Source organism: Bufo gargarizans, chromosome 5 (genome assembly GCF_014858855.1).
Source record: "Bufo gargarizans isolate SCDJY-AF-19 chromosome 5, ASM1485885v1, whole genome shotgun sequence".
Classification (NCBI taxonomy): domain Eukaryota; kingdom Metazoa; phylum Chordata; class Amphibia; order Anura; family Bufonidae; genus Bufo; species Bufo gargarizans.
In genome coordinates, this window is record NC_058084.1 from 107,786,912 (window position 1) to 107,813,653 (window position 26,742).

General features: G+C 42.6%; 1 protein-coding gene across 1 annotated transcript in view; it reads left to right on the plus strand.

The window, feature by feature from the left end:
* The window catches only part of LOC122938626 (cytochrome P450 7B1), a 242,314-nt gene extending 216,684 nt beyond the window's left edge, over positions 1-25,630 (plus strand). Inside the window, exon 6 of the mRNA XM_044294276.1 lies at positions 24,537-25,630. Within this exon, the coding sequence (XP_044150211.1) occupies positions 24,537-24,833 (297 nt within the window). The 3' untranslated portion in view covers positions 24,834-25,630. The remainder of the gene's footprint in view (positions 1-24,536) is intronic.
* The last annotated feature ends 1,112 nt before the right edge of the window (positions 25,631-26,742 follow it).

Sequence of the window (26,742 nt, forward strand, 5' to 3'; positions counted from 1 at the left end):
CTTTGGGTAGTGATGAGTTCTTAGCTGTATTCACAGGAGGCAGTGATGTCAGCCGGTTGCAGGTCCCTCCAAACACATTGCACCATGTGACCCCCTTTCAGAGAAAAGACCTGCCCGCTTGCTGGCACAAGCCTTTTAACCTGTGGCTGATCCCTCCCTTCCTGGCCTTTGTGAGGGGTCCACCCCCCCTCTGCTGGACTAGCTGCAAATGACCCACAAAACCCTTTAGGGTTTATAGCTCCAATCAGAAGGTCACAGGGAGATGGTTCTGGGACCAACGAATCTGCCTGGGTTCCGGATACAACTAAAGTCCAAACATGGTGCCGCTATTGTGTTTCTGTGGGGAGATATAGATATCTCCCTTCCCTAGCATCCCAACCTCAAACAAAGACCATGGGCATGTTTATCGTGGCCACCGGGACACCAATATTTATCCGGTTTGCGCCTGCGATTGCCGGGCGATTCATAATTCCTTATGAAATGTAGGTGCCAACATGTCTGGGACGTTTCATTGATCCTGGCAAGGGCTGATACCTCCTGCTGGGGGTTTTCCTGCAGGATCCTTGCTGTCTGACTGGAGGTGTGAAATGTAACCAAATGTGGCCTGCTGGAGTTTTCTGCTATCTGGCTGCGGCTTCCTCACATCAAGTACACAGCTTTTCCATATGCACGGACAGGGCAGACCTTATGTTGGATGATCACTGCAGTACCATGTATTAAAGCCCCTTTTATGTTATACCATTTTATATGATACTATAGAGTGCCTGAATAAGACTAATCTATAGGGGCACTTTTATTAAGACCCGCGTTTTAGACTGCAGTCTTAATAAACTCCTAAACTGGAGGTGGTTCCGCCGAAGTAAAGAGGCGCCGGCACAGAATCGAAACAAGCCTTTTTATTGAGACCATGTCCTGCAGTGAAGAGAAAGTGCTTCTATCTCCTCTTTCTAGCAAACCTTTGATATGTTGCTAAGTTATGCTTTACATTGATAATTGCCTATCATGATTCTAGTATCTGACATAAAAACTTGAATGAATACAGTGGCCATCTTAAAGGGAGTCTATCAGCAGTTTTGACTCATCAAATCTGTTGACAGTACGATATAGGTGAAAGGAAGTGGGGAACGGTTAAATATAACTTGGGGTGATGGTTAGAGATAAGCGAGTCCGAAGTCAAACAAATTGACTTAGATCAAAATTTCCTTAAATGGCAGGGAAATAAAAAAACATACTCGCCTTATCCATATGCCTGCCGAGAGGCCATCACAGCCATCTTGATTGAAGAAACCTAAAAAAATCTCCCATGTCACCACGCTGTTTGGGCACGGGGACGTCATCAGTGATTATGTCACCGAGCCCAGCCAGCATGATGACGTCACTGCGCGAGATTTTGCATGATTTCTTCAATCAAGATGGCTGCAATGGCCTCTCTGCGAGCAAATGGATAAGGTGATGTTTTATTTTATTTTTTTACCCTGATTAACTCCTGAAAGGCCTCAATTTTAGTGTCAGATGCCGTGATCCTCAATAAATGCAGCATCTGGGGGATTCAATGACAGGAGCTGATGCAATCAATGCAATACAATGGAATGCGTTTTGTGACAAAGTAATTCTTTAACTACGGTAATCAAATTTCTTCATGAAATTTGCCGATGCAGCCGAATCAAATATCTGATAACTTCGCTCATCACTAGTGATGGTTATGCAGGTTGTATGAGCAAGAAATCCAACTTTTAAGACTCCTGACACCAAGTGTCATGGAGGCGATCCCTTTTGTTCTGTGCCCTTGGCTCTCTACATTGAACACTTCCCCAGCCCTAACCTCTTCTCTGAATGACAAGCGGTCTTCTGATTGGATGCTACAGCTGTCACTCAGAACAGAGGGAGAGCTGGAGAAGTGTTAATTTCAGGTAGCACTTCACAGGGAAGAATTGCCTCTATAGCACTTGTGATAATGGTCCCGGGAGGGTTCAAAATTGGATTTCCTAATAGAGTCTCACTTAAAGTATGCTTACACTGCTTCCCGGCTCCTAAATAGCACTATCAGCAGTCAGAGGGGTCCAAAATGCTGCTTCTTTTAAAGCTCCACCAGAAATGTTTTCAGAGGTTATAACTTCATTATTTTTCACGCACATCCTCTATTATGCCACTTTCCTCATAAGTCATGTACTTACCTGGAAATAAAAATCACAGTGGGAGAGATTTATCAAAACTAGTGTAAAGTAGAACTGGCTTAGGCTACTTGCACATTATCAATTCCACTATTGAGATCCGTCATAGGATCTCAATAGCGGAAGAAAACGCTTCAGTTTTGTCCCCATTCATTGTCAATGGGGCAAAACTGAACGAAACGAAATGCACCAAAATGCATTCCGTTCCGTTTGGTTGCGTTCACATCGCTGACAGAATAATGCTGCACACAATGTAAGTCAATGGGGACGGATCAGTTTTCTCTGACACAATAGAAAACGGATCCGTCCCCCATTGAGTTTTAATGGTGTTCACGATAGATCCGTCTTGGCTATATAAGACATAATACAACCGGATCCGTTCATGACGGATGCATGCGGTTGTATTTTGGTAAAGGAAGCGTTTTTGCAGATCCATGACAGGTCCGCAAAAAACACTAATGTGAAAGTAGGTTGCCCATAGCAACTAATCAGATTCCACCTTTTATTTTTTAGACCTCCTTTGGAAAATAAAAGGATCAATCTGATTGGTTGCTATGATCAACTAAGCCAGTTCTACTTTGCACTGGTTTTGATAAATCACCCGCAATATATTTCTTAAAAAATTGCATTTCCTGCTGAAGTCGATAATGTTTTGCAAAGAGAAGTGTAAACCCATAAGGACTTCTTTACTCCATTGACTCTCCAAATTCTGAATCACAGTGTCTCATTGTAAATTTGGGGCCTGATTGAACTGAGTTATCTCCCCCTCTATTCATTCCTATGAGATGAATGGAAGGTGCCCGCACATGCGCGGTGCAGCGTTCTTCACTTTGAGGGCTCCGTTCTAAAGATAGGTTTGGGTCCCAGAGGTTGGACCCTCACCTAACAGACCGATATGCCCCAAACGTCTAAGGTGAGACAAGGGGGTTCTCCGGTTTTGCAATTTTTAGCATCAATTGACAGATGACGTCCGTGTGACTTCCGTGTTGCATCAGTTTTTTATTTTTTTGTGTGGATCCATTGTAACAATGCCTATCCTTGTCCGCAAAACAGACAAGAATAGGACATGTTCTACAGAACAGACATACGGATGCGGACATCAAATGGTGCGCTGTTTGCATTTTCTGCGGGCCCATTGAAATAAATGGGTCTGCATCCTATCGTCCAAAAATACAGTTGTGTGAATTGGTCCTAAAGGCTCATGCACATGAGCATATGTATTTTGCGGTCCACAAAACACGGATTCGTGAAATAAAGGATGACATCAATTTGATGTCCGTGTTACATCAGTTTTTTTGTGTGGATCCATTGTAACAATGCCTGTCCTTGTTCGCAAAACAGACAAGAATACGACATGTTCTATTTTTTTGCGGAATAGACTTGCGGACATACGGATATTGAATACACACAGTCATTTCCGTTTTTTGAGGCCCTATTGAAATGAATAGTTCCACATATGGGCTGCAAGAGAAAAGGAACGGAGCCGGACAAAACGTTTCGTGTGCATGAGCCCTTAGGGCAGGGTTTTTCCAGCAGGACTTCAAGCAGGCTTGGACCTGTGATGTTTCTGCTGGGAGTGAAAGGAGAGGCAGAGACCTGATGCTACAGACACTACATATGAGTCTTACGCCAGGTTGTAAACATAGGGTTGCAGATCATAATAACATTGGAGGAGTCAAAATGCACTCCGAACTTATCTCACTTATATAATGCAGTAATGTTGAATGCTGGTGTTATTCTTTGTGTAACTGGAAAACCCCTTTAAAGGGCTTGTCCAAGTTATTTTTTTGTTCTTTGAATGTTTCTAACTAAGCAAATGTAAGGGGTTTTCAATTCATTTACTTCATCTACGGGGGCCTTGTTCTCCTAGTTAGCTGAGCGTCACATGACCTGTGATGTCAGCTTCTTTCCCTGCTCTGATGAAGTTCTGTGCACAAGCCTGAGGGAGGAGCAGGTCTGCTGCTGTGCACAGAGCGTCACTGTGAAGGCTGTACTGGTTGTAGAGATAAGCCACGCCCCTGCACTGCTGATCTACTGGCTGAGCTGTCTGCCCTATGTTCCCCTCCCACTGGATTCTTCAGCAGAGTTTAACCCCTTCTACCATCAGCAGCTCAGACTCAGGGCTGGAGGCTCTGCCTCATGCACTGAGCAGTTGCAAGATTTCCTCTTCTCCAGGCACTGAGGGGACATGCTGAGTACAAGATCTTCCTTCTCTCCTCAATCCTGCAAACACAGAGCTGACAAACACTAGAGGAGTTCTCTCCCCTGTACTCTTCTGCTGGCTGTAAGGAAGTGTCTGCAGATATTTGCAGAACAGGTAGTGGAAAGATCCCATGTGTATCAGCAATGTCATTGTACTGTACAGCTGGATAGTCCCACACATACAACATGAGTATCCCAGCAGTCAGACTGCGGACAGGGCAGTACTTTTATTTACTCCATTTACAGAACAGGGGGAGGAGAAAGGCAGTCTTTGTTTAAACCCTCATAGATTGTTGTTCAAAGTCTCCATATCTTAGAAAAGTCAGCAAGATGCAGAGAGAGGAGGAGCTAGATGTTCCTGATGACATATTCTGATCGATATTAGATGATGTGAAAAAGGAGGAAAAACAGGTGGCAGAAGAAGGACTCCCACCTGTAGGACAAGAGAGAGCTGGGGTTGGAGAAGTGGGTATGCCAGAGCTGATTTTTATTCAGTGCTTAATATCAAATAACCTGCAGGAGATAGCAGACAAGAACAGCAATAATATGCATATTGTGCCCCCACCTAACCAGCCAAACCCCATACCAGTGATAGTCACGGTTTAAAGGTGCTGCGCAGCCATTAACAATGAAGAAGAACTATACAGTGCGGTCTTCATTATTAAATGAAAGGCAGCTGTGGGCTAATTGGCCGTGTGGTTCTTCACCGCAGCATGGCCGCAACTCACCCTCAGCATGGTCGGTGCAGCGTACCCTAAGACAGAGTTGCCTGGGTATACCTGATTATATAGAGATTTGTGCCGAATTAATTCGTAATGAATCAAATTTTTGGGCTAACTTTGGTGAAGTTGGAGAGTTGAATTTTTCAAAACTTCGCTGGTCTCTAGTGATAATCATCACATGTAATAATGACACACAATAAATTTGTTCATTTTCAGTGATTCAGAATAAAAATGTTTTATATAGTTTAACAAGTATATAGTATAGTGCACCCTATTCTCCCCTAAAATAAATGCTCCTAGGAAACAATGCCCATATAATTCAGCATGGGGCACTTTGAGGTGCAATATGGGTCCATAGCATGCTAAGGATGCTATATTGCTCAGCAAAACACCGATTTGTAATAGGAGAGTATATGGACGTAAAAGAAAGCAGAATATTGGTTGTGTAGCCAATATTTTCAGTTTTTCTGATCCAGTTCTTCTTTTTTTTAGTAATATAACACACATCACATTGAAAAGATAATGAATAGAAACCACATATGCCTAATAAATACTCAGACACCTGATCAGTAGAAAACAAAAAATGGGAGCAAGAAATCCTGTCTAGATCTAATGGTCATAAACCTGTCTAGATCTAATGGTCATAAACATGCAATATTTGTCTGCTAAAATGAACAATTTCGAAAACGTTCAGCCAACGATCTTTCACTTTAGAATCTATAAACGATTGTTACAGACGACTTCCGACAAATATTTTTCAGCCGATTCTCTGCATATTTGTTGGGTTGCGACCAGATCTATGCCCGGCCCCGGTATAGTTAATGGCGTCAGACGGTGACACTTTAGCTTTCGGCAATGCAGAGAGATTCCTGCTATAACAGCCTGATGGATATTAAGCACTAGTGTGAAACTAGCCTAATAGTATGTCCTACTGTATACCGATCAAAACATAGTTCCAAGGGAACAAAAGGAACATTTATTATTAAAAATTAAATAAAATTGCCACCTATAATGTGTTTATGCCCCCTTTATCAGATACCAGGAGGTATCAGATATCTATCCTCTGGCTTCTGTGTGGAGCAACGGACGAGGTGGTAGCTGCAGTCTTCTGTGATATACTCATCCTGTTTGATAACTGAGTTGTGCCGGTCCTTTCACAACTCCATCTGGTGAGTGTATTTCTATCCAATGCCTTGTGCTTTAGATGTTTTAGTAATCAAATCATAGTGTCCATTTTTTCATGAAAATATAATTCTAGCGGTTCTCCCATCTGCAAATTTGATGTGCATTATTAATCGATTCTTGAAGCGAATGAGGGTCAAGCTTGAGCCAGTGAATGGGGTAATAGAAGTTTTTCTGCAACAACTGAGTATGGAGATTGGTATTGGAAAAAAAATATGAAGAGAAAGGGACTGCAAAACCACCTCTGCCAATAGAAGAGACTTTCTTGGGATCCAATACCATCTAGGGATAAGTTTAAAGGTGTTTCTCTAGGATACATATGCAATACAAAAAAGCCATGGGAATGGGATGAAATAAATTTAGTGTCTTTGTCCGAAAACCACATTTCCAAGTCTTTTTCTCAAGATATGAAGGCTTAAAGGCTATGTACACCTTTGTTTATTATTGCATTGTACTCATTTTGAGCTAAAAATATTATATTTTAATTGGTCTTCCTTTTTTGTGTACAGAGCTGACATGCTCCAAAAGCACCCTTTGGATTTTCTGTCCTTTCCGTCAGACCAGGAGCATTTATGGAATACCACTTTTTTTGAGAAGTGTTTGCTATCTCACTGATACAATCTTTAAGATGATTCACTGAGTCTTGAGTCCATAATAGATGGATGTTTGTAGATTCTTTTAATTATAGCTCCATTTCTCTACATAGTTTACCCCTAGTCATACTGACCAAATCCAACCATCTACTTAAAAATATAGGTTCATATTAGGCTTGAAGGCCCAGATGTCTGCTAACTTTGGGTTGTTTTACATTTCCATATATATTTAGAAAAGGATTTCTGTAAGGTGGTAAAGAAAGATTTGGGAGGATACAATGCAGTGTGGCAGAGCTCACCTGAATCACCACTAATGGAAGCCCGTATAAAACGCCAGGAACCATGCGTGGACGAAAGCAACAGAAGAAAGTGATCCAGCTTCCAAGATGGCAGTAGTAATACGTGATAATCTTTATTTCATGGGTGCAGAATAAAATCCAATATGTACATCTACGCGTTTTGGATCGTCAGGTTTTGATCCTTACTCATGACAATAGTATATGCTGAGTGATGGTCTTAAATAGAAAGAGGCCGGACAACTCAGGTGGAGATAATTAGCAGTAATCACTCCTTCTTACATGCAAATAAAAAATTTCTGGAAGACCGGTAAAAGACAAAAAAGACAACATGTGCTAGGATCAGTAGTGCAAAATTAAATCCTGTCTGTGATAAAGAAAGATTTGGGAGAAGGATTGGGACCATGACTATAGCATACAAAATCTTGGGAGGATTTATGTTTTCAGTACATTCTTATGCCCTCTTCAAGACAGTAAGGGCAACTCATATATATCAAGTAGAATTTTAACATTGATCAGTAGGTGAAGATAATTGTGCTTATGTAAGTGGCAAGAGTTTTTCGGATATCAAATATCTAGAAATTCAAATGCCTATTCATGTGGTTCCACATCTGGGGCAGTATCAGTACTCAGATATCTTAACCTCGCCTCTGCCCATTGAAAATAATATTCTTGTTTAATAATCCCAAATTGTTGTGACAAAAAAATAATTGGAAGATTCTTACTCTTTTGGTAATTTAATTTTTACAGAGAAACTTTAGAATATTAATCAACGTTTGCCTAATTATAACTGAGAGACATGACTGGTTTAACGCAAAATATTATTTATTATATCATCCACATGTGGAGTAGTTTAGTATCACTTTTTAATCAGAGGTACTCAGTAAATATTTTTATTTGTCCTTAATCCAATGGCGAGAGTTTCTATTAGCAGGCTGAAGATTAGAAGAGATATGGGGAAGCTGCTGCTTCATTTCCAATCCAGTTCTGAGCCAATGGTTAATTAACTATTAAATTATATTGGAGGTAATGGAAATTAAATGATTGATAATAATCAATTTTCTCACTTGCTTATCCTGTATTTAGATGTATTTCTATACCTTTTCTTTAGCTAGGTATACTTTTTATTCCCAGAAACAGTGCCACATCCCATCATGGCTGTCAAGGTTTCCAATTATCCATAAATTTATGGACGGTCTGCAAAAAATAAATGTTTTCAGAAATTTATGGACGGTCTGCAAAAAATAATGTTTTTCTGCCATTCTTGGTATCCAGCAGAAACAAACCCTTGCAGGAATTTTCCTTTTTTTCTTTCAAAGCTTGCATGGCACTGGACCTTTCTACAGGGTCACATGCCGCTTTGGGGTATGTCACCACTGAGGCCAGTCTTTGGTTGCAGAGGTGCAGGATACACTGTTCTTTCAGGAAGTTCACATGCTGGGACCGTAAGTGAAGACAGCCTGGGACCCACTGAGCAGGAACCAAATAGCAGAGAACAGGTAAGTATATGACACATTTAAAGGTATAGCAAGCTGGGGATGTAATTTAGAAAATGTAATCGGACAAGTGTAACACCCCAGAGTGGTGTTACCACTTCTGCACTTTGCTACTGTATTTATTTGTCTAACCTCATGTCATCTTATGAATATATTCCAGATCCTCCATACTGTGCATTTCTAATGTTATGTAACTGTTCATGTAATGTGCCTGGTTCTGCTGGTGGCAGAAAACCCGGCAGAGCTATACTTAAAATGTTACCTTCCATTCCATTCTAACACCCCCCCCCCCCCCTCTGGAGAAAGGTGGGCGAGTACTATTTCCTGCAAGAAGGGTGGGGTAGAAGTTCTAGTCAGTTTAGCTTACCTCCAACTAGGGGGAGTGTGTACAGGGGCACCTTAAGCTCTGCGGGTCATGGAGGCCAAAGCTTGAAGTCTCAGGAGCCAGGAGGAAAGTTCCCTGGCATAACCTAGAGTCAGACTACAAAGTCTTCAGGGAGTGAGTAAGGTGAGGCAGCGTGACCAGCAGACCTCTACAGAGCGATGATGCTGTGTGGGTAGGAATGGGGACTGACTGGGAGATAGCAGCACAGCAGCCAGCATGAGCTTAAAGGTCTGCAGCTCAGCGGAGGCCTGACTGATGTGGAAGGGCCTGCTACAGGCTAGTAGGCGGGCAGGGCCAGGGGCCTAGGACCTAGTTGCTAGTAGTTTGTGTATAAAGTGGCCAGTTTCTACTGGTTTCCCCAGATTGTGCTGGCCTGGGATGGGGCTGGGTTCTACTGGGACTGGGTAATAGTCACTGTGTGAGTGACACTGCTGTAATGTGGCTGTACAGCATGTCACCTCAGTTTGGGGGGTACACTGCCACTACCTTGCCTTCTGATGTATCCCTGTTTTAGAATTGACTTAAAGTGTCAACTACAGTCACATGGCTGTGGTAGCATATCGCTAGGATATGTCCCCATTGTCTTATAGCTGCGGGTCCCACGCACCTATATCGAGAACGGAGCCCTGCAAGGTGGTGGCTGGAGGACTCCAGTCCGACCATCACCAAGCCGGCTCCCCATAGAAGTGAATGGGAGCGCTCATGCGGTACGTGCATGACCGGCCACCGCACCCATTCACTTCTATGTGTTCGACGGAAATAGACGAGCCAGCGCTCGGCTATTTTCACTTGACCCATAGAAAATGAATGGAGAGCAGCTGCGCATGCACTTATTATTATTAAAATGTATTTTCTCGGTGAGATTTTAGTTCTGCCATTGGGCATGGTGGGCGTGTAGGGGTCTGGTGGTGTTAGAAAACGGTATTGAGGTAAGAGGGGCCCAAACTGAACTCTTGCACCAGGGCCCATGGGCCTATAGCTACGCCCCTGGGAGGGAACCAAACAGCCCACCTCCACAGAGGAACCATTCTTGCAGCAGAAGGAGCTAAAGTGTTCAGTACAAGTCCCTAGGAGGACAGAGAAACCAACTGTACCCCTAACAGAAAGTAGAAGCGGTGGCCATCTTGGAAAAGGGGAAATACAGTTCCTTCTTCCCTGGATCCTGAGAAGCAATGTCTAGAGGTCTGAGTGAGAACTGCTGGGGAAAATAACCTTGCTAGAGACTCTTAAGGGCTATAATCTGCCTGCCAGAGCATCATACTCCCCAAAATTTAGCAGTTGCAGCGACTCTTAAAGGAGCAACGCACCAATTCTGCCACCATTGCCCATAGCAACACATTGACCCCCCTCTAGTCAGGTACAGGGTATCAAAAGCCATTTCTGAAAGTGAAGCTAGCACCCACCGGGACCGCAGTGATCCATCAGCCACAGCTGCAGCCACCTGCATCATGCCTCTTACTATGCCATACCATTTTGGGGCCCCTTGGCTCACATGTAATTCAGGAGAAGCCCACCAAGAACATCTGCAGTATGTCAGTGATCTACTCAAAGAGGAGGATGACACATGACAGAATGACCTTGCCCAATGGAAGGCCTGCAAGAGGAGTGCATTACAGGACTTGATAAATAAATAGGAAGAAAGGAAAAAGATGGAGAGGATGCTTAGTGGAGAAGGTGACTTAACAGAAAGAAGAAAAAGAAGAAAAACATATAAAGAAATTGTTGAGGAAAAATAGCGCAGAAAATTGCATGAAGCCTACAAAAATGCCAAGACTTCCTTTCAGCCTACTACTGAAGACAGCACACCTGGTATGACACTACCATATCCTCCAACCACTGAAAGTGACCTAACCACCAGTGAGGAGTCCACTGTTACTGCTCCATGCACTCCGGAAACAGCACCGAATGCGGAAATTCTTGCTATCCTTTAAAAGCCAAGGCCTACAGAGGATCCTCCAGAAGACGGTGATCCTTCAATTCCAAGTTCTTCCACAGAAGGCCACCAGGAGATCGTAGATAAAGCTTCTGCTGGAGTTACAGCTACAGAGAGTACCAGAGCTAGCAGTGACAGCGATGAGGATGTCACGCAGCTTAAAGAAGGACTTTTGCACCCTCAACTATGGGACCCAGGAGGAATACTTCCAGCTCCTCCTGTAAGAGATCTCGTGCTGTGAAGAAAACCATAAAACCATCCATTGGACTACTGGAGCCACAACGTGAACTGTGTCTGAAGGGTGAGAACTGGTTGGCCCGTTTGTGTGTTCTTGTTGCCCTTGTTTGGTCCTTACCCAGAGGGTAATATTTTGTAAGGACTCCGTTGATATGCAGAAACACTCCAGGTTGCCTCATGTGGATTGCAAATTACTCTTGACTATGTGTTCCAGTTTGGTGCACTTGATCCGCCAACACTTAAGGAATAGACCCAAACGTATATATCTGAGCTCTATGGATTCTAATGTAAATTTGATTGCATCAGGGCCGGGCCGACACAGAGGCTGGGGAGGCTCCAGCCTCAGGGCGCAGGCCAGCTCCCCAGCCTCTGGGCGGCAGGCAGGCCACTGACTACGTCGCTGCTGCTGCCGCGCCTGCCGGGCTGCCGGCCGCGCTGGAGGATGGAGGGAGTAGTGACTCACTTGGCACTGATTTACACGCTCCCTCCCCGCTCCGCCTCCTGGGTCGGCCGCTCCACTGCTCTGGTCTCTGCTCAGTCGCTTGCCTGACTGGCTGCGTACAGCGCGCACTTTGACCTGATGCGCTGTACGCAGTCAGGTCACATGTGCGCCCTCTGGAGACAAGGAGCAGCGCGGGCAACAGCAGGCAGCAGCACAGTGTGTCACGACCCAGCCCAGGCCCCAGCAGGGATAGAGCGTGAGAGTCTGCCAGGCAGTGAAGTAAGATAGTTTTTAAATAAAGATAATATTCTTTTCCATCTGATCTGAGGTCTGATGGGGTTCTGGATGGGGTAAAATTACAAAGAACGCCCCGGGGAAGGGGGGGGGGGGTTGGGGTGGATGATGATTAATAACAAACATATCTAAATGGTGGGGGGGGGGGGCTAGACTTGAGTCATCTACTGATCAGTGATCATCAGAGCATTAGAGCTGCAGGAATAAATAACATCTAAATGTCTGGTGGGGTAGATGGGGGGGCGCACTTGGGCAGCTCAGCCTCTGTTGGTGGTGGACCTTGTCCCAGCCCTGGATTGCATTATATATTTGCACTATTTTTGCACCAATGTTTTACTGTTTCAGCTACGTTCAAGTATTTAGCTAATTGTATGGACTCTATTACGGGTACCGCAATGTGATCCTGAACTACAAATAGACTCTGGACTTAATATAGTTAGCCAGGTAGCTAGCACCTTACTTTGTAGCTCATATGGACTGCCTTTGAGGACATTAATGTAGAGTCACAAGCAGGTCTAACAATGCCAAGGGTAACCCAGCTGCTAATGTGTGTTTAGAGGGAGTAGCCTTCATGGAGATATAGGAGTGAACCAGCTCCTCCTCCTAGTTTGGTGTGTCCTAAGGCTTAGTGTGCCGCCTTATAGACATAAATGTTTAGCTACCTGCTCAGTCATCAAGGTGACAAGGTGTAAAGCATTATAAGGCCTTGGTGCTAGTAAGGGATTACAAGATGAAGCCACCCTTCTATTTGCGGGTGTCTCATAGCATTGTAGAGGGATTACAGTACATGACACCCACACGCTCCATATACAACTCTGGCCCAGTCCTGTGTGGAGTATTTGAGCGCTTAGTGCAGTATCTTTTTTGGTTTACTGCTTATACGAGAGGGAAAACTATGAATAGATACTCTACTCATATAGGCAGGAACCTAGTGGTAGCCGTCTCTATGTTAATATATATATGTCATGATAGTATAAAGTCTCATGCAGCACTTTAACCTTCCTTAGAGCATAACCTAAGCACAAGCCAAGGACGGTTTGGCTTTAAGTAAGGGGGAATGTAACACTTCTGCACCTTTCTACTGTCTTTATTGGTCTAACCTCATGTCATCTTATGCATTTATTCCAGGTACTCCACACTGTGCATTTCTAATGTTATGTAACTGTTCATGTAATGTGCCTGGTTAATCAGCCGGTGGAAGAAAATCTGGCACAGCTATACTTAGATAGAATGGAACCTTTAATTCCATTCGAACACTCCCCCCCCCCCCCCCAATTCTGGAGAGAGGTGGGTGAGTCCTATTTCATGCAGGAAGGATGGGGCAAGAGTTCTAGTCAGTTTAGCTTACCCCCAGCTAGGGGAAGGGTATACCGGGGCACGTCTCTGCCGGACGAGCCCATGCCAGCCAGAGCACCTTAAGCTCTGCTAGCAATGGAGGCTAAAGCTTGAAGTCTCAGGAGCCAGGAGGAAAGTTCCCTGGCATAACCTAGAGTCAGACTACAAAGTGAAGTGCAGCATACAGAAGAAGCTGAGTTATACAGCCAGCCTGTCAGTACAGCAGAGTCTGAGAGAAACAGATATAGCAGAGTGGTGTTTGCCTGCCAGTTTCATGCTAAAACCTGCTGGAACCAAGACAAAGCCTGTAAACCGTTTTGGAGAACGTTTATGCAAAGTAAAGCTTCCATTGAACTTTATCTCAAGGTCTGGACTCAAGTTATTCTTTTATCCCCCAATTATTCCCCCTATTTATTGCTTCGGAGCAAAAGTCTGAGGTTCGGTCATATCCAAGTAGGAGGACCATGACACACATGAAGAGACATTATAGGCCGCACTATACCACTCGGCATTCCTACACTTGGGTCGTGTTATGCAGGGGCCTAGGGGGAGGCACCCGTTACACAAGCATTTTACTTCTTTATTTGGGTATAAAGGAAGGAAAAATTAAATTAGCCAATTAGGAAAACACTAAATATACCATGGAATTGGAACATATAAAACCGAATGATTTTTATCATGCGAATAAGCTGGTCCATAAATCAAGTGCCCCCTCTATAAATAAAAACAATGTAAGTTAGTAGATTAAACCTCTGCTCTAATAAAACCTGTACTGACTGTATGAAAGAAGCTTATCAATTTTCATACATCTGTCACTGCTGCTAAACTGTTGCATAGAACAATCTGATTGTTACCATTCACCACTAGTTTCTACATTTATCATCAGGAAATAAATGAAGATGAAATTTAGGAAGCTTGACCTAAAATTCTCCTTGTTCAATTACCTCCACATTTTTGACTACTACATCATTGTGAAAACAGGGGTGTCGTTTCATAGATGCTTTAGCAAACTGTAATAGGCAGATTACATAACCATCTGCCATCATCTTTACTCAAGCTCTTTCTGGTCCTATGAAACAATAATGAAATTGGCAAGATATTTACTGACAGCTGATGGCATAAGGATGGGGGGGGGGGGGGTGCAAGTCAAAACCGACTGTTAATGGATATTCTATTTCATTGAGACATATAAGTAAATAAAAGCAGGGACAGTCAAGTTATTTTGGTGCCCTAGCCAGATTAGGACAATCTCCCCAAATCAGATCAAGACTACCTTACTTGAAAACTAACCACACATTCAGGAGCTGGTGTATGCTACCACCATACATGCATCAGTAATACTGCCATGCAATGCCACACTGAAGAGTATAATCACCCTGCAAATATACAAGAGAATACAGCACAGATTGAATATAGTTACATACATAAAATACATAATAATTACATCCAGTGACTCACAGGTGACATGTTCTCTTGATTTGTGTGGTTCACTTTACTTTTTTTCCCCAACCAGCCCATGATGACAACTCCTGATTACTAACTAGACAGCTCAATTAATCAGACCTAAGTCCAGATCCCAAAATAAAGTTAGGCCCAGAACAAATCCCCAAATCAATAAATACATATATCAGTCCCCTAAATAAATTTAGGCCCCAGACCAGACTTCCAAAAATTAATCAGACCCTAAGCCAGATGCCAAAATTATTCAGGCCCCAGACCAGACCTCTTAAATTAGTTTTAGGCAGCATATAAAAATTCTGTTTCTTAACCACATTGCGCAACCTGACCCACAAAAGTAATCAGATCCCAGACCTATTAAATTAATTTAGACATCCTATACAGTGGTGCTTGACTGTTTGTGAACCCTTCAGTATTATCTACATATCTGCATATATTTGATCTAAAACATCAGATATCAGATTTTTACACAAGTTCTAAAAGTAGATAAAGATAACCAAATCAAACAAATGAGTCAAAATATTAGACTTGGACATTTACTTTCTGATGAAAATAATCCAGTAACCCATCCTCTGTAGAAAACAGCTTCAATGTTGGTAGGTTTCCTCCCATAAACTGTTCACTTCTGATCCATCCACAACATTTCTGTTGGATTAAGATGAGGATTTTGACTTGGCCATTCCAAAATTTTAACTTTATTCTTCTTTAACTATTCTTCGGTAGAACGACTTGTGTGTTTAGGGTCATTGTCTTGCTGCTTGACCCACGTTCTCTTGAGATTCAGCTCACAGACAGATGTCCCGCATTTTACATTAGAATTTACTGGTATAGTTCAGCATTCATTGTTCCAGAAATCCTCGTCCAGATGTAGCATAAGAAGCCCAAACCATGATATTTCCACCACTGTGTTTCAAAGGTGGGGTGAAGTTTTTATTCTGGAATGCACTGTTTTCCTTTCCCCAAACATAATGCTTTCCATTTAAACCAAAAAGATCTATTTTGGTCTCATCTGTCAAAAAAACATTGTTACAATGGCTTGTCCAGGTTATCTTTAGTAAACTGCAGACGGGCAGCAATGTTCTTTTTGGAGAGCAGCGGCTTTGTCCTTGCAGTCCTGCCATGCACACCATTATTGTACAGTATCCTCCTGAAAATGGACTCATGAACATCCACATTAGGTAATTTGAGAAAAGCCTTTAGTTGCTTAGTGGTTACCTTGGGTTCATTTGTGACCTCGCTGACTATTACACACTTTGCTCTCGGCTTGATCCTTGTTGTACGACAACCCTGGGAGGGTAATAATGGTCTTGAATTGTGTACTCAATGTGTACATAATCTGTCCAACTGTGGATTGGTGGAGTCCAAGCTGTTTAGAGATGGTTTTGTAACCTTTTCCAGCCGGATGAGCAACTTTTTTTCTGAGGCCCTCAGAAATCTCCTTTGTTAAAGGGAACCTGTCATCAACTTTATGCTGACACCACTCAGGGCAGCCTAAAATAGTGATAGAAATGCTGATTTCAGTGGCGTGTCACTCATGAGCTAAAAGTAAGTGGTTGCCGAGAACCAGCATAGTAATCATTGCAGCACAGGGCTTGAATAGAGTCAAATCTACTTGAGAAGAGTCATGGTTATCCATAATCTCCTGCACTCTCACCCATCTGCTGATGATTAGCAGTTCTCTCCTAGAGAGAAAAGGAGAAAACTAGGTAGAAGACTGTCAGTCATCGGCAGGGAGAGCAGGAATTCATGAATAACCAGGACTCGATATGGCTGTATGCAATATATCGATCGGCACAGCGGGAAATAGAGTGGCGGTGCGCGTGTCCCAGGGCAGGCGTCCCATGTAGATAAAAGGAAAGAGGGACCGGCACTCACTGTTGGTATATAATCTTGTGATTTATTGTCACATACTGGAATGTGACAATAAATCACAAGATTATATACCAACAGCGAGTGCCGATCCTTCTTTCCTCATCTCAGGTGGCTGTGACTCTTTTCCAGGCCCAGTCTGCAATGATTGTGATGTTAGTTCTCAGCAACCACTTAATTTTAACTTTTTAATGACAGAGCGCTGAAATCAACCTGCCTGTCTCTACTTTATGCTGCTGTTAGTATGGGCAGCATAAAGTTGATGACAGGTTCCCTTTAATACAATAGTACACTTCCACACATATGTGTTATGAAGACTTTGATAGATCCCTGTTCTTTTCTTGAGATGGCGGTCTATGTCTGCCATTGCCCAACTGTCCCCTGTGGGCACAGACACCATGCATGCCGCCTCAGCTGATGACATCATGCCAACAAAAGTGTGAAGTCATCAGGTTACAAGGTTAAGTCAACTGATGAGGTCATGCCAAAAGATGTGACCTTTCAGATGATAAGGTTAGAGCTGCTAATGACACCAACAGAAGACTTCAGAAGCCATCACTCGTCCTCATAAAGTGGAGGTGATTGCTGCTCATCACCTCCACTGATCAGCAGGCAATTATCGGGAAAGAATGCTTCCTTCCCAATAATTGTCTGCTTGTTGGCACATGTAAATGCGCCTTTAGGCTACATTTTAAATTATTTATGACATTATTTCAAACCAATTTGTACAGTATGTTATGTAGCCCATATTCTACTAAGAAAATGTATTCTTTGTATTTGTTCTATATCCTGGAACACTTGAGGACGATTTTGCATCCTGATAGACTATGGTTGTCAGACATGTTAGTGAAAAGTATTGCAATTATTTCCCAACCTTGCAGCTTCTGGCTTTTTCCCACCAATAATCACAATTTCATTGTCCTTATAATCAAATGTGATTCGGTAATTAATCGAGATTATGATTTTCAGGCAGATCTGCATTTTGCGACGGTTTAAACTGTAGATGTGATGGTAGTGTAATTACCAAAATAATACAATCTATTTTGCATTTCATTATGAATTCATGATTTAAAATTAACCTTTAACATATATGTACTGTATAATTAGCTATATTTATCACTGTTTTTCAGCTTTATTCTTTGAGCAGGAATGTATACTATTAACCATCTGTCAGCCTAGAATGTTCTTAAAACTGCTGTCCATTAACCAATGGAATATAATACAGCTGGCCATGTATACTTGCCAAGTGCCTATGTATGTATTTTTATAAATGTGTACTTAATCATTAACAGATTTTGTGTTAAAGAGACATCATACTTCTAATAAAAACATAATAGTTTTGATTAAGGCACGTACACTGATCAGCCATAGCATAGTATATACCTGAGACTGGAGGCTGCTCTGCCAGCAGATCCGCCCCAGTCACAGGGCCAGAAAGGTTGCAGTGCTTGGTAAAGGGGCTGCTCTCATACAGTATGTGTGCCATGCCTAGTATTGAACCTCGGACCTATTCACTTTAACAAGTTTGGGGTTTGATTTAAAAAAAAAAGCCCCCAAAACATCTTCTTCCAAAGCACATGTATATTTGCAATTTGTCCATTGCTTTTCATGGTCTTTAGCATACCAAATTGAAGTCTGTGTGGCTAAAAACATAGGGGGTCATTTAAAAAAAAAAAAAATTATACCTATTATATGTATTTTAGACACAGATGGCAGCGCAATGGTTAGTTGCGCCGCTATCTGCGACTTTGCCCTGCTCACGCCAGGTCTAAACTGTGGGCGTGGTGAAGGCGGGGAAGGGGGGCGGCTGGCAGGCCCATCTCATTTACCATTTTCTATTCCTGTTTCAGGCATAAAAAAAAGGTATAAATGTAAGACAGCTAGGAAACTGTCTTACATTTAGAACTATCTGTGACTTTGCCCCGCCCACGCCAGGTCTAAATTGTGGGTGTGGGGATGGCGGGGAAGGGGGCAGGCTGGCAGGCCCATCTTATTTACCATTTTCTATGCCTGTTTCAGGCGTAGAAAAGGGTATAAATGTAAGGCTACTTTCACACTAGCGTTTTCAATTCCGCTATTGAGATCGGTCATGGGATCTTAATATTGCAAGCAGCGTTTCTCTGTCCGTGATGTGATGCGGAACAAGACGGATCCATCCTGACACATAATGTAAGTCAATGGGGACGGATCAGTTTTCTCTGACACAATAGAAAACTGATCCGTCCCCCATTGACTTTCAATGGAGTTGATGACGGATCAGTCTTGGCTATATAAGACATAACACAACCAGGTCCGTTCACGGTGGATGCATGCGGTTGTATTATTGTAACGGACAGATCCACAAAACACGCTAGGAAGCTGTCTTACATTTAGAACTGGTCGAGGATAAGTAAGTCACTCAGTTTTAGGCTGGTTTAGATGCTGTATGTATCTTGAAAGAGTAGAGAACAGTGCATCCCCGTACTCCACACACACCACTGTCCCCACCTACTTGCACTATCCATCCTAAGTGCACAACTGGAACACGGTCCCTTCCTAGCTAAGTGCAGGGGCTTACACCAAAAAGGGGACAGTGTTGTCAGAGAGAAAGAGGTGAAAACCAGACAGACAAAACCAGGATCAGATCAAAATCCCCAAATCTCATACAAATACACAGCAAAGTGAAACCAGGAGAAAATGTCAGAGACAAAGTCAGCATGCAAAGGCAATGTGACAAACTAGCAGAGTCAAAAACCATTATGTCAGGTGGTAAGCAAAATCAGTAATCAGAGGCAATGTCAAAGAAACAGGCAAAGTGTCAATGAACCAAAGTAGCTAACTAGAGATGAAGGAATATTAATCACAGGCAACTGTGTCCAGCATCTTATTGACTGGTCTGGCGTCCCAGCTCCCTAATAGGTCAAGCAGCCCAACTGTTAGTTGGACTGGTTGCCGTAGCCGAGGGAGTGCAGACAGGTAAGTGCATGATGTACGTTGCCTGTATGTATGTAGTGTAGTCAGTGTACTGTGCCATGTCCCATTTGTGTAGTGGATGGTGGACTAAGGGCCCACCCTAGCCAAGTGCCCACTGGGGGATTCATCCTCTGGGCCAGTTTGAGCCTGCTTGCCCACCTATGTCTGGCAAGAATAATGGTCAGATAGAACAAGAGTAAAAGAAGGTGGAGTTCATTCCTAAGAACAGGCAGCAGGCAAATGAACCAGGTCAAACAAGTAAGCCAAGTAAAAAACATAAGGCTCTAGAACAAATACACACTGAAGCAGACTGGGACCTTATTGCTCAGGCCCATAGTGATGTGGGAATGACCCTTGTGAGGTTTAGGGCACACAGGAATTGGCAAGAGTCAAGGACACAGAAACCAGAGCATACAGGCAATCTAACAGCAGATTGGCAAATTAAGATACTATCTAAAAATTATTCAGAATGCTGCAGGTGTGGGACAGAATCAGGATGGGGAGGATGAGTCATAAAAAGCTATCACTTCTGTTGTTGCCTGCATCTCACACATTTTGCATCATTTTGGATACCTCCCTCCAACTTTTGCATGGGTGAATGCCTTCTATTTTATAGAACTTTTATAAATGTAAAAGGGGTAGCACAAAATGCCTTAGAAAGTACCTCTCAATGCAGCTTCTCTACAGTACCATCAGTATTAGTTACAGCAAGTGGGCTGGGATCGCCAGGCATTTGAATCCTGTGAAATTATTCCTAGTAATAAATCCCGTCCATACAGAGTGTGATTACACGGACTGTGAGCTCCTGTAGTATGTGCTAAGTGTTTACTGTAATATACTTTGCAGTGTTGTTTTCGCACAGTGTGCTGTGGCTGTTTCATAATGTAAACCTGCACAATCCCTACTGGACACATGCTTCATCTGATATACTTATGATTTTTTTATGATTTTTGAAAGTTTTTCACTAATTTGTCTCAGGTGTTAGTACTTTAAGTATTAATTAGCTGTCTATTAATGTATTACGTACAGTAAAAATGTTTTGATCTTGTATTTTATGGTATGGAAATCATGATCATCCAAGGTGAATAAAAATAATCCATATATATATTTTTTTTTTTACTCACTTATATCGCGCCAAAATATTTCACAGTGCTTACAAATCTTATCATTACTCACTGTCCCAGAGAAGCTCACAATCTAAGTTCCCTATCAGTATTTCTTTGGAGTGTGAGAGGAAACCGGAGAACCTGGAGGAAACCTATGCAAACATGGGGCGAACATACAAACTCCGTGCAGATGTTGTCAATGGTTGGATATTCAACTAGAACCCTAGCATTGCAAGGAACCAGATTAACTGGAAATCACCAGTTAATATGGCGTTAGGCAGGTCCACAGTGGGTCTTCAGAATCCCAATGATGGCTCATGAAGTTCATTTTGATATGCTTTATTCTTCAGCATCAACCATAACACCTTAAGGACCTTGCCATTTTTCACCTTAAAGGGGTTGTCCAAGTTATAGTTATTGATGGCCTATCCTCAGGATAGGTCATTAATATCAGATCCGTGGGGGTCCGACACCTGGCACCCCCGCCGACCAGCTGTTTGAAGAGAAGGCACGCGCGCGCTGCCTCCTCTTCACTGTTTACCTTCTAGCCATTGCATCTGCAGCGTTGAGCATCCCATTCATTTCAATGGAACGGATAGCTATATAGGAGCACAATTTTTGACAGAAAAACAATCATGTTTCTATGTCTCCATTTTCAGAAAGCCAAATCTTTTTTATTTTTTAGACGATTTTCTTAGTTAGGGTCTAATTTTTTGCGGGATGAGATGCCGGTTTGATTGGTACTATTTTGGGGTACATACTACTTTTTGATCGATTGGTAGTACACTTTTTGTGATGTATGGTGACCAAAAATATTTTTTTGGGCACGTTTTTTATTTCTTTTTTACGTTGTTCACCATACCATACCATGTGATATTTTTATAGAGAAGGTTGTTACGGTGTCACGACCATGGTTATGGCCTTGACTCCTGAACCGCAAGCAGTTGCCTGCGGTCTGGGGTTGTTGTCAATCACAGGTGAGGGCTGAAGTAGGTTGCCTCACCTGTGGTTGCCGCTGGCACCATAAGGTATGTGGCAGTAGAGCAGCTGGAGCTGGTTGCTAGGCTGCTCGCTGTCATTGCATGCGGTTGCACCTGGCAACCTGTCTATGTAGGTGTGCCTTGTGTTTGTTTGTTGTGCACAAGGTTTTTGTATGGGTGCACGTCCCCTTTAAGTGGCTGTCTTCCCTTCCCTGGTGTGGGAAGGGTTAATTCCCTTCCTAATGTGTGAGCACTGGGTGTGTCTGTGTGGGTGTGGCTACATGGGCTATTTAGCCTCAGTTGAGAGCAGAAGTCTGAGGGATACTTCAGCCATGGTTAGCTGGAGTCATCCTCCTGGTTTTTATACCATCTGCCAGTGAGGGCCACCCTTGTGGTCATAAGTTATGTTGCATGGTGTTATACAGGTGTGTGTTTGGTCTCCTTGTTATTGCAGCTTATGGTCCTGAGTTCCTGTGTGATGTGTGGTGTGTGCTGTGTCTGTTTGTGTTCTTGTGGACAGCAGCACTTATACATAGGTTCCAGGCTCTGTGTCTGTGGCAGGTAGGTGTTGTTCTGTTTCATTTACCTGCCATTGCCATAAGCTATTTGTGTCTCCCCTTTCTTTGTAGCTTGGCCAGTGAGACTCCTGTTCCTCCGTATCTAGGAGGAACAGGTCGTCCTACTCTGCTCCTAGTTGAGGGCCACCCTGAGGGCTAGTAGGAATCTTAGATTCTGGAGTATGAGCCCTCCTACCATCAGGGTCTGCTCATACAGCTAGCAGACAGGGTCAGAATTAGAGATTGATAGAACGTGACCTGCTCCCTGATTTCCGTCCTAGCCGAGCAGCCACTAACATCTTCTGGCATCGCACGACTGAGGGTTTCCCCCATCCTCAGCCGTGACATACGGATGTGGCGATACCTAATATGTTTTTTTTTTATATATATATATTTTGGTTTTAAACAATAAAATTATGTTTTTATGTCTCCATTTTTTGAAAGCCATATCTTTTTTATTTTTTGGCCGATTGTCTTTTGTAGGGTCAAATTTTCTGAGGAATGAGATGATGGTTTGATTGGTATTATTTTTGGGTACATACTGCTTTTTGATCACTTTGTATCACTTTGAGCACTCACAAGCGCCAGGGGCGGCCTTCCCTGTGTAGGAGCCCAGGCTGCTCTGCCTTCTTTTTACTTTACTCCTCCCCAGCCTCTTACTTTGCCTGCCCTCCAAGTCCCTTGCTTCATCGCTAGGTCTGGCCGAGATCCTGCGCCTTTGCACTGGTCCACCGGCCCGTGCATGCGCACTACGTGAAGCGATGCTGTGCCCACAATGGGCATCACAGTTTGCATGCATAGTTTGCATATGGATTAAACAGATTTTTTTTCCTGCTTATGCAAGTCAAAACAAAATAACAAAGGTACCATTAGAATCATGTCTAGGTATGCTACAGAGCCATGTAAGCGGTGTCTAAGGTCATATAGTGGTGACAGACTCCATTTAAAATAAACATAACACATTAAAATATTCACTGGTGCTTTATTGTACTCACATATCCCAAGCAATAAAAACACATATCCCAACATTACATCACATCACACTCCTTGCCTGACCCATATATGGATTTGAATTTATGTTACTTTTTGTTACATGTGGCTAACAAGCAGCTGAGTGTAGCTGAGCACATGCAGTGTGCCCTGGAAGAAGCCAAAGGGTGAAACCCTGGGTCGGGCTAGGGGGTTTGGAGTGACGCATGAGGATGTGGTGATATGTACTTTCATTGCTTTTAACATGTGAGTACAATAAAGCACCTTTGAATATTTGAACACCCGGCAGTGTTACACTAGAATTGTGGGACATTGCAGGGAGTACGAGAAGGAATTCAACCTGCTTGGAGTCGTTGGACTGCAAGTCCTAGGATCTCCACTGTTGCCCAACTTGAATTCTGCCTATGGTGGAATGTAGGGGGATTGCACCTTTAAACGTGGAACTTTCCAATTGAGCAGTAAATAACATCTATCTTTTTTAATACTATGAAGTATTGAATTTTCAGTGCTATTGTAAATAATATTTTTTAATATTGCATGTACTGTAAATCTCCCACAGGAGATTGCATGTACTGTAAATCACGCTGGAGTATTGAGAGACGTGAGGGAAAGAAGAAACATCCACTGGATGCTCCACAAGCAGGCATGAAAGAGAAAGCAGGATCTAAAAGCATTCGAATAGTTCCTGAACATTAGTGATAAGCAAAGTTTTCAATTCAGCTGCTTCGCCAAATTTTACAAAATATTTGCTTTGTGGCTAATTACTTCGTCACAAAGTGCATTTGTTTGTAAGTTGTGGGTGCAATGACAGGGTCAGGGCCTCTGATGCCGTGTTAATAGCTGATCGTGGCATCTGAAAGCAAAAATACAGTGTAACATTTATAAAAACTTTATAAAATCATACTTACCCTCATCCATTTGGTGGCCATCTTCATTGAAGATCTAGAGCGAAATCTCACGAGGCCCATGAAGCCATTGCGCTCTGGATTTCGCACAGGATCTTCAATCAATTTTTGCGCTCAAATGGATGAGGTAAGTATGATTTTTTTAGTTTTTTACCCCATTTCGGGTCAAATCGATTTGTTACCACGAAGCACAAGGAAACTTGGCTTCGCAAAAATTTTATTTTCCCTGAAATTAGGATAAAACTCCACTTCATGGAGTTCGATTTTCTCAACCCTACTTAGCATGTGTAAGGTTTTAATATTTGGGATAGATGGATAGATAGATAGATAGATAGATAGATAGATAGATAGATAGATAGATAGATAGTTGATTGATTTAGATGCCTTTTATTGTACATATTTATTAATTATCCAATTGTTTTTTTCCTCAGGAATATAAATATGATCGTTTTGTAGAAGATGGAAAGGAGAAAACAGCCTTCTTCAAAAAGGGCAAAAAACTCAAAGCTTTCTTGATGCCATTTGGTTCTGGATCCACCATATGTCCTGGCCGCTTCTTTGCAGTGAATGAAATAAAACAGTTCCTCACTGTTCTTCTCATATATGTGGACATGGAATTAATCAGCCTCAAACCAGTTGGCCAAGATAACAGCCGTTCAGGACTCGGCATACTCCTGCCTGATTCTGATGTCTACTTTCGTTTTAAATTGCGGAAATTCGATGATTGATTTTATTTTGTTATTCATTGTTAAGTAATGCAAGTACTTTATACACCAGTTTAAAGGGGTTGTCTGGGAATACGGCATTTCTAACAGGAGCCAGCAGCCTGCCTCCCTTACTGAAGAGATCATACTTACCTGCCCTTCACCACTTTGGTCCTACACGCTGGCTACTGCATCTCCATCTTCTGGTCTGGGGTTTGTTTTTTTCCTCCCCGGCATGGACATGGTCCCCTGACCCTCTTCAGCCAACTACTGGCTCCAGCGGTGATGTGTCCACAAGAGACAGCGGTTGGCTGCCGGCACATGTTAGAATTATGGTTTCCCAAACAACCCCTTCAAGGCTAGTAGTTAAGTTCTATTTTGGCAATATATTTAATTATTTGTATTACGACCATGTGAAATCAGGTAGGACATACTGTAGCTCTTGGCATATTCTATGCATTTTCTTTTTACTATATAATGTTAGACCCATTAATACTTAAGATGGCAAGCTAGGCATTTACATCAGCAGTATGAGGTAAAACTTTGTTTTGTGGTTAAAATGACAGAGCCTAGACTCCCGAGAAAAGGAAATTACAGATTTCTGTGTATACTTACAAGGTAACTCCACCCAAAATGAAAACTCTGTTTTATCTACAAAAAAACACCAATTTCATATTCTCCAACAGTATAATGCAATGTAGTTAATATGAGCCTAATTTTATGACACTAACTTTGTTTAAAAAAAAACTACTATTGCCTTTGTATTTTCTGTTAGTTCCCTGTCACTACAAACAAAACATGAATAAATCACCTCTCATACTGCTACGCACTTCAAACCTTAAAGGGGTTGTCCAGGTTTTTTTTCCCTGAAATTTCCCCCCCAGCCCATGGGACCTGTAAAGAAATCCATACTCCCCTCTTTTCGGCAGCTTATTCCAGCTCTTTTGCTACCTTTGGCTGGTCTTCCGGTCCACGTCTGTAAACTTAGCACAGACTTGGTCTTGTGAACCGTTGCAGCCAATGACTGGCCTCAGTGGTGACATGTCCCAAGTGCTATGTCACTGTTGCATCATGTGCCACATGGGGACTTGTCACCGCTGAGGCCATTCAATGGCTGCATGTGACCGCGTCCATCCAGAAGTTTACAGGATAGAGACCAGAAGTCCATTAAAGGAACCAGGGAGGCGTAATGAAGCAGTGGGGAGTAGGTGAGTATGGATCTGCACAGGTATCAGTGGCTGGGGGGAAAATACATTTAAAAAAGCCACCTCTTACAAGTAAAACAAATACCTCTTTTATTAAATTAAATGGATCCAAAATGATGTGTTAATTAATGTGTTTGTCTGTAGACCCTACAGATGCTGTAAGGGAGGAGGGGGTCTAAGGGTTTTACTGCATACTGTTGACACAGTAAACTTTATAATAAAGCAGCTTATAGGAAGCTCCCCCTAGAGGTCGCTGTACTCATTCAGAAATTTATAATTTACCTCTATGTCTGTGCAGAGATTTGGAGCTGAATACCTGAAAAAAAAGAAATGAATACAAAATATTGGACCTAAAAATAACATGATGTTAAAAAGGTGGCCATTCAGATCATGCAGTTGTATCTTGGGGTGGATTGGAATTTTGAAATTAGAGATAACGATATCCAACAATGGAATTTTCTATTCTAGATATCGTAACACTTCAAGATGGCCATACACGGGATATGTCAGACAAGAAGTTGTAACCACCAATGTAGCAGTGGTCATTGCAATGAAGCGCCCAGAACTCCAGACTGCCCAATTTCTTGCTCAATGTAGTTCCCATTTTCTCTGCATTCTCCCCACATCTGCCGGCTAGTACAGGAGAACATATTTAGAATAGACAGAAGATCAGTTAACATCTTGCCTCAGGTTTACTTCCTCGGCCTGCTGCTAGACTTTGGTCACAA